A 9,451-nucleotide genomic window follows, 5' to 3' on the forward strand; every position below is an offset into this window, starting at 1 on the left:
CTTGATAATGTTGTAAATAGTCATGATGATGATAATGATGATGACGATAATGAGGAGGAGGAGGAGGTAATAACGACTATTTTAGAAATAATGATAATAGTAATAAATCTAATTCTGATGGTGACAGAGATAATGATGATAATAATAATATTAATAATGGTAATGATAATAATAATAATAATGGTAATGATAAAAATAATGTTAATAATAATTATGATAATAATAACAATAAAGATTATAATAATAAAGATAATAATATTGGCAATAATGATGATAATAATAACAATAAAAATGATAATAATAATGATAATAATATTGGTAATAATGATAATAATAATAATGATAATAATAATGATAATAACATTGGTAATAATGATGATAATAATAATCGTAATAACAATAATGATAATAGATATAATGATGAAAATGACAATGATGATGATGATGATAATAATGGTAATTGTATTAATAACATGATGATAATGATAGTGTAATAACAATAGTCACCATAATAAAAATATCACATTAAAATCATCTCATTTATCACCACTGCATACATTATCATTATATTTTCATAACATACACATCATTACTAAGAACAACAATAACAGACATAACAGAAAAAATCATAACAGAAATGATATTTATTGCATTCAACCTCTATCTCTCTCTCCCTCTCTCTCTCTCTCTCTCTGTCTCTCTGTCTCTCTGTCTCTCTGTCTCTCTCTCTCTCTCTCTCTCTCTCTCTCTCTCTCTCTCTCTCTCTCTCTCTCTCTCTCTCTCTCTCTCTCTCTCTCTCTCTCTCTCTGTCTCTCTGTCTCTCTCTCTCTCTCTCTCTCTCTCTCTCTCTCTCTCTCTCTCTCTCTCTCTATGACGTGACGAAACCCCCTTTTCAAATCACACACACAAATACAAACAAAAACAATAACAACAAAAACAACAAAATCAAACTCAATCACAAACACAAACAAAAACAAAGACAACAAAATCAAACTCAATCACAAACACAAACAAAAACAAAGACAACAAAATCAAACTCAATCACAAACACAAACAAAAACAAAGACAACAAAATCAAACTCAATCACAAACACAAACAAAAACAAAGACAACAAAATCTAACTCAATCACAAACAAAAACAAAAACAACAAAATCAAACCCAATCACAAACACAAACAAAAACAAAAACAACAAAATCAAACTCAAACATAAACAAACAAAAACAACAAAATTAAACTCAAACACAAACAAAAACAAAAACAACGACAACAAAATCAAACTCACCCATAATAATATTTCGATGTTTTTCAACTCAAACAAAAAAAATCAAACTGTTCAACAAAATCAAATTCCCATGATCAGCTGATTTCTGTGTTCTATCTTAATCAAAGACAACAATCAGCTGTTCTTGGTGTGTTATCTTATCGCCTGCTTGAATCAGCTGTTCTTGGTGTTATCTTATCGCCTGCTGTGTGATTGGTGGGTGGTGTGTTCGCTTATTCGCCTGCCTGGATTGTTCTTCTGGTGTTGTCATACAAATACAAAGACAACAATCAGCTGTGTCATATGTTTAATACATCGCCATCCAAACATCAGCTTTTGTGTATGTGAACAATTTTATCGCTCAAAACTCAAGGCAACAAGATCAAATTATCTTACAAACTAAGCTTGAAACAAGCTGGGTAACAAGTTCAATTATCGGACTGCTTGAATCAGCAACAATTGGTGTGTCAATCCATCGCATTGTTCAATCTGTAACAAATCAAACCCATTCAACATAATCCTGCTCAAACACAAAAACAAAATCAAAAACTCAATCTTAACGACTGGCTTAATTGGTGCAAAAGGTTCGCAACATTTTAAAACAAAAAAAAACAGCTTCACAAAGTCAAAAACAACAACATCTTATCTCATTTCGAAATAGATACTTATACAAAAAGCCTTATATTAAAATATATACACCCTCAGCACCTTAAACATCTGATCTTTGTCTCATCTTTTCTGAAATAGCCATGTATGTGTTTCTATACTGCGCATACCTATCGTAAGGAATTCCTTTCTGTGTTTGAGGACGTGTGGTTACTACTGTTATGGGGAGGAATACCTTCAGGTTATGAATTCGCCCCTAGGCATCTGCTGTTTCTTGGTGCTGTTTGAGGTTCGACCCGTGCCTGGATGCCCCCCCCCCTCGATGTATGAGGTGTTTGTTTGGCGCGTGTGTTATTGGTGTGTGTTAGAAGTGTTGTTTGTTGGAAAGTTGTGTTGTTTGTGTAGGGTGTATGTTGTTGTTAGTGTGTTCCTTGCTGTTCTTGGTGTTGTTTATATCGCACTTGCTTGAGATTTTTATTGGTGTTCTTTGCCTTATTGTAGTGTGGAATCAGTTCTTGGTAGTGTGGGATGACAAGCTTCAAATCAGCTATCTGAATCAGATGTTCTATATACGCCTGCTTGAATCAGTGTTAGGGGTTTGTTTTATTAGAGCATTTCTTATATCATTTCTTATGTTTTATTTATTTATATAGAAATTTAATTATAGTGATTGTGCATGTGTTTGAACTGTTCTTGAATTGAATCTTAAAATAAAGCCACGGTCTGAATCAATACAATCCTGAAATGGTATAGCATTGCATTCAGTCGATGGAATACAAGCATATCCAGCGAACGTGGAAAAGGACATTAAATAAAGCCACGGTTCTGAATCAATACGTACATACACGTCGTGACGCTGTGAAATATTCATCATTTGATACGCACGCATACGCACACAAGGTCACACGCACATAGACCTACAGGAAGTGTAGTTATCAGTGTGTATTTATATAATGGGTTATGTTACTATTATTATTATTAGTTATTAATATTACAAAAAAAAGGTTATGAAAGTAACAATACTAATATGATGCTGTAACTATCATTATGATAATCATTTTCGTAATAATGATGATAGTTATCATTGTTGTAATTATAATTTGTGGTAGTAATTGCAGTAATAGTAGTAGCAGTATTGTCTTTATTCTTAATATCGCCTTGTTTCATCAGCTGGTACCGTTTCATCAATGGAGGTTCTTACTTTTACCTTTTCATCAATGGTACCGTTTCGTCACTGGTACCGTTTCGTCAATGAGTACCGTTTCATCATTGGTACCTGTTTCATCATTGGTACCGTTTTCATCAATGGTACCTTTCATCAATGTACCGTTTCGTCAATGGTACCGTTTCATCAATGGAAACCGTTTCATAAATTCTTAGGTACCGTTTCATCATTGGTACCGTTTCATCATTTTTACCGTTTCATCAAGTGGTAGCTTCACTACCGTTTCATCACTGGTACCGTTTCATCAATGGTACCTTTTCATCAATGGTACCGTTTCGTCAATGGTACCGTTTCGTCAATGGTACCGTTTCATCAATGGTACCGTTTCATCATTGGTACCGTTTCATCAATGGTACCGTTTCATCAATGGTACCGTTTCATCATTGGTACCGTTTCATCAATGGTACCGTTTCATCATTGGTACCGTTTCATCATTGGTACCGTTTCATCATTGGTACCGTTTCATCATTGGTACCGTTTCATCAATGGTACCGTTTCATCAATGGTACCGTTTCATCATTGGTACCGTTTCATCATTGGTACCGTTTCATCATTGGTACCGTTTCATCATTGGTACCGTTTCATCATTGGTACCGTTTCATCATTGGTACCGTTTCATCATTGGTACCGTTTCATCATTGGTACCGTTTCATCAATGGTACCGTTTCATCAATGGTACCGTTTCATCAATGGTACCGTTTCATCAATGGTACCGTTTCATCAATGGTACCGTTTCATCAATGGTACCGTTTCATCATTGGTACCGTTTCATCATTGGTACCGTTTCATCAATGGTACCGTTTCATCATTGGTACCGTTTCATCACTGGTACCGTTTCATCATTGGTACCGTTTCATCATTGGTACCGTTTCATCATTGGTACCGTTTCATCAATGGTACCGTTTCATCATTGGTACCGTTTCATCAATGGTACCGTTTCATCAATGGTACCGTTTCATCATTGGTACCGTTTCATCAATGGTACCGTTTCATCATTGGTACCGTTTTATCAATGGTACCGTTTCATCAATGGTACCGTTTCATCATTGGTACCGTTTCATCAATGGTACCGTTTCATCATTGGTACCGTTTCATCAATGGTACCGTTTCATCATTGGTACCGTTTCATCATTGGTACCGTTTCATCATTGGTACCGTTTCATCATTGGTACCGTTTCATCATTGGTACCGTTTCATCATTGGTACCGTTTCATCATTGGTACCGTTTCATCAATGGTACCGTTTCATCATTGGTACCGTTTCATCATTGGTACCGTTTCATCAATGGTACCGTTTCATCAATGGTACCGTTTCATCACTGGTACCGTTTCATCATTGGTACCGTTTCATCACTGGTACCGTTTCATCAATGGTACCGTTTCATCATTGGTACCGTTTCATCACTGGTACCGTTTCATCATTGGTACCGTTTCATCATTGGTACCGTTTCATCAATGGTACCGTTTCATCATTGGTACCGTTTCATCACTGGTACCGTTTCATCAATGGTACCGTTTCATCAATGGTACCGTTTCATCAATGGTACCGTTTCATCATTGGTACCGTTTCATCATTGGTACCGTTTCATCATTGGTACCGTTTCATCATTGGTACCGTTTCATCATTGGTACCGTTTCATCATTGGTACCGTTTCATCATTGGTACCGTTTCATCATTGGTACCGTTTCATCATTGGTACCGTTTCATCATTGGTACCGTTTCATCATTGGTACCGTTTCATCATTGGTACCGTTTCATCATTGGTACCGTTTCATCACTGGTACCGTTTCATCAATGGTACCGTTTCATCATTGGTACCGTTTCATCAATGGTACCGTTTCATCATTGGTACCGTTTCATCACTGGTACCGTTTCATCAATGGTACCGTTTCATCACTGGTACCGTTTCATCAATGGTACCGTTTCATCATTGGTACCGTTTCATCATTGGTACCGTTTCATCAATGGTACCGTTTCATCACTGGTACCGTTTCATCAATGGTACCGTTTCATCATTACGCCATTTGTAGTTACCACTATTCTGTAACTAGCATTTTTTTTATCGTTATTAGTATCATTAATATTAGCATGAAAATGAATATCTTTGCTTCAGTTGCTAGTATTATTAGAATCACCTTTTTAAAATAATTAAATAATAATTCTGAGATTATGTATCATTATCGTTTTCATATTGTTATCTACTGTTATCATTAGCTGTTAATAATATCATTACTTGATAAGATTTTTGGAATTATTTTAATTATAACAATTGGTTTTATTTATTTTCGTTACAGATAAAATGATTTATATTGCTAGTTTATCTATATGTTAATTTTGCTTTCGTAATATTAGTTTCATTATTTATCGTAAATTTTGCTATAATTTCCATAATTATCGTTCTTTGCATCCGTCTACATGTTGTCAATCTTTTATTTTCATAAAGTGTTAAAGGACAGTATTGTTCTTATCTGTTATAGCACATTTGGTTATATTGAATACCTTCCCATAGTTAATATTTGTTGTTAATAAATTCTGTTAATATTAAGATCTTTGTTACATCTTTATTAATCTTCATAAGCAGTATTACCTTTCCTGGATGCTGTCAGTCACAACCATCACTTACATAAGCATAACAAACATACAAATGAAATGTTGAATTATAATGACATTCATGCATTATCATGTTCTGCAAAGTATGTAAAGTTATTTGATTGAAAGAAGCGCATACCTTCTTGTTTATTTAGAGGTACAAAAGCTTAGTTTAGATTTAAGTGATTTTTTTATACACTTAATGAATAAATGTGAATAACAGAATTGAAAATTAATTAAAAAAGAAAAGAAAACAATGAGATGACAAATCTACATGATCATGTTAATTATGCAGACGAATGAATCTTTAAATCTAGCGTATTTGTCTATAAATCCGTGGATATTGTCAAGCAGGCTTCTGGAGGAGAGTTATCATTAAGAACAAATAATGACAAGACTCGTACAAGCCATCAGACGCCGTGGCACACGTGGGTTGTAAGTGCCAGGGCCCGACGTAGTGAGTCAGGTTGAGAACTTCGCTAACCCGGGACACAGGAAGAGCTTCGGGTAAATCTTGCTTGTTGGCCATGACCAGAAGGGGAATTCCCACGACACCAGTGTTCCTCAGCTAAAACAAAAAGAAAAAAAGAAGAACCCCATGTCATAAAGTGGTGTAAAACGCGAGGAATCAGAAAAGAAGATGAAAGACCTACGACATAAGCATTCCTCAGGTGAAACACTTTAAGACCTCTTTCCGTTAAGCGTGCCAAAACACGAAGAATTAGAACAGAGGAGAAGAGAATATCAGAAATAAGTCAAAGGACGAGTACAGGTCGAAACAAGACAAAAAAACAAAAGCCAAACAACTCACCAGTTCCTGTAACTCTTCTTTGGCGAGTACAAGCATTCCTTCGTCAGTACTGTCCACCACGTAAACAATGGCTGTCGGTTTCTTCAGGTATTCCCTCCGAAGGAAACGCAAGTTTAGCATCCCGCCAAGATCCCAAGCCGTGAAGACAATATTCTTGTACTTCAACCTTCTGACGTGAAAGCCTGAGAGGGAAAAAAAATACCCTGAATAGATATCACAGATGGTTTTTATCTTCTAGGTCGTTCGGTTCTTGTCTTCAGCTGTTGGAAGCGTCCGTGGTATTTGTATTTGTATTTCTCAATGGAATGAAAACGGGAATTTAAAATATGTCACCTCTTCCACTTTGTATTTTGTTATTAACCATGTCATGCTTTCTTACCCGTGGAAAGTGTCTTTACCGTAACTTTTCCTAGCTGAAGTTTATCAAGAATAGTCTTCTTTCCCGCACCTTCTAGCCCGACTGTTCACAGAAAACGAGATTTTATCAGTTATCATGGGAGACTAAGACATATAGAGTGGAAATCGAAGAAATACTATCTACAAACGTTGATATTGCAATGATCCTTATCAAAGTACATTTACCATAAAGTGAAACAATACGCCATGATTTTAGATAAGTTATAAAGGAAAACGAAAAATGACAACACACAACATATATGACACTGAGACTCAACCAAGAAGATTTAAGCTTAGAACAAGACAGAGAAAGTGTATAAAACTAAAACAACCAAACCGAAATACAGAATATACAAAATCACCATCATCTTACCTATAACAATCCTATAACGCTTCGAACGCCGACACCGCCTATTAATCTTGGTAAGCAACACACCCATACCAAGCCTCTCTATTACTTAACCTGACGAAGTGGCTGTAGCTTCCACGGGCGGGGGTCGACTGGCAGCTAAACACAAGTCTTCTTTGGGACGAAAGATTCCTCTCCACCCTATGCCTTATACTTGGCGTCCCGTAACGAGATGACATAGGCACATTTGCAGGATATTTTGTGAATATTACTGTGCACCAAGTACGGAGATCAGTGACTCGCGGTATTCTGATCAATAAAGTTTATGCCGCACTGTCTACGCTGGTTCTTTCAGGGATAACTCGTGCATTTCAGGAGAGAATTTTAAGATACACCTACGCGCATATACATAACTACAAACGAGCGTATGTGCAACACGAGGTAACTTTCGGTACTGTATTTGAAAAGTCAATCGGAGAAAAATAAATCCCAGCTGCTAGCGATTATTGTTTTTTTTTTTTTTTTTTTTTTTTTTTTTTTTTTTTTTTTTTTTTACGTCGTCGACAAAACATGTCGGCCATATACTCTAAGTATTTTCAGGAAAGAATTTTATATGCACACATGCACACACACACACACACATACACACACACACACACACACACACACACACACACACACACACACACACACACACACACACACACACACACACACACACATCACTCACTTTCCAAGAATTATAGCATGAAGATTTGTACCGATGCACTATTAACTAACAGGAAATTCTGTTAAGACGGGTACTCAATGGCATCCAAGGTTATGTACACAAAAGCGTAAATAACTTTATAAGCGGTTATCGAAAGAGGAAATGAGATTGTTAGACAGAACGTGTTAACAAGTAGCACAAAAAGTAATTAATATTGTTAAGCCAAAGAAACTAGATTTAATGAATAAAACATACGAGTCAAAATGACGTTTGGAGGGAATGATTCATCTTCAGAATCTAAATAAATAAAAAAGATGTATGACTTGTGGTTGAACCGAGATTTAGGCAGAGATGTGTGTGTGTATGTGTGTATGTGTTAATATTATTCTTTTTTCTCTCTCTCTTTTGTAGTGTAATAGACTCATAGCTACCGTAAGTATTAGTAGAGATACTTATATGTAAGCAAATAAGATACCAAATAAATAAACTACACGACCAGGAGTTAATATCGAAAATGCTACTTCTCATAACCCCTCCCACCCCCGGCCCACCCCCAACCCCCACTCCACCTCACCCACTACAGACACATCCGTCATGTCAAATTAAAAAAAGAAAGAAAAAAAAGAGAATCGTCTTACAGCTGGCAGACCTAGAGAGATCGCAGGGTAACAATTGTTATAATTACAAAACTTTGCTAAATCATCATGGCGTGATGTTCCATTACTTTTGTGACTTGCGTGTGGCTTGTTTAGGTTAATTGTATCACTTTAATGGTTGTCTATGTTACAATCGTCTAATCATTCATAAAGAAGGTACTTGAATCTAATAGTTAGTTTATCCTCTTTAGTCCAGCGCCTGAGAATGAAATCTAATTCATTCTCATAATCCTAAGATTCTAATACAAATGATATACATACCTGAACAAAAAAGAAAAAAAAATGCTAACTCATTAGCTGTTGTACAATTATGACATGAGACAGTCAAAATAAGTAACGAGAATGAAATTGTACGCAGAAATACTTTAGGGAGGAAATATTACTAATATTACTAATGCAGTTTTAATTCAGTTATCCAAACTTTGAAATAAAGTAAAACGAAAATCAAATATCTGGCAGCACGAATCAAGAACAAAGTCGCTATCTAAATTCTTAGATTTATTTTTCTTCTATCTTTCTTCTCACGTTCCTTTTTCATTCAATTATCAAAACGGTAATTGTAATAATTACGTATACAAGAGCAACAATAAAAAAACGAGATACAAATGAAGATACTATGCTTCGTTTTCCTCTTAACCTCGTTAAACATGTGGTTATAATACTTCCTGGTTATTCATGAATTATACCTATGCATAGATATAATTTATTTTCGCATTGAATGTAACAATTACACTTACCATGCCTTAATTTCTATAACTTGCCTCTACTGAAATGCTGCACGAGTTTCGCATTCATGTTTTTTAATCATTATTATTATTATTATAGCAGTCATGACGGTATAGTATT

At 35.4% G+C, this 9,451-nt stretch overlaps 1 protein-coding gene across 1 annotated transcript; it reads right to left on the bottom strand.

The window, feature by feature from the left end:
• Window positions 1–5,642: 5,642 nt before the first annotated feature.
• Window positions 5,643–7,594, bottom strand: LOC122253241 (uncharacterized). The gene is made up of 4 exons (XM_043016171.2): window positions 7,265–7,594; window positions 6,875–6,955; window positions 6,496–6,677; window positions 5,643–6,252 (listed from the first exon to the last, which is right to left on the bottom strand). Exons 1-4 carry the CDS (start codon window positions 7,329–7,331, stop codon window positions 6,031–6,033), a joined length of 552 nt encoding a protein of 183 aa, XP_042872105.2. The 5' UTR covers window positions 7,332–7,594; the 3' UTR covers window positions 5,643–6,030.
• Between the last annotated feature and the right edge of the window lie 1,857 nt (window positions 7,595–9,451).

The sequence above is a fragment of the Penaeus japonicus genome, unplaced genomic scaffold (assembly GCF_977035675.1).
Source record: "Penaeus japonicus unplaced genomic scaffold, GWHDUDI00000001_assembly GWHDUDI00000041, whole genome shotgun sequence".
Lineage (NCBI taxonomy): Eukaryota > Metazoa > Arthropoda > Malacostraca > Decapoda > Penaeidae > Penaeus > Penaeus japonicus.

What these genes read in the sequence shown, in the direction of transcription:
- LOC122253241 (XM_043016171.2), bottom strand. Translation starts at nt 7,331, where the DNA reads ATGGGTGTGTTGCTTACCAAGATTAATAGGCGGTGTCGGCGTTCGAAG. An exon ending in GCGTTATAGGATTGTTATAG is followed by an intron (nt 6,956 to 7,264) that starts GTAAGATGATGG and finishes TTCTGTGAACAG; the next exon opens with TCGGGCTAGAAGGTGCGGGA. An exon ending in GGTAAAGACACTTTCCACGG is followed by an intron (nt 6,678 to 6,874) that starts GTAAGAAAGCAT and finishes TTTCCCTCTCAG; the next exon opens with GCTTTCACGTCAGAAGGTTG.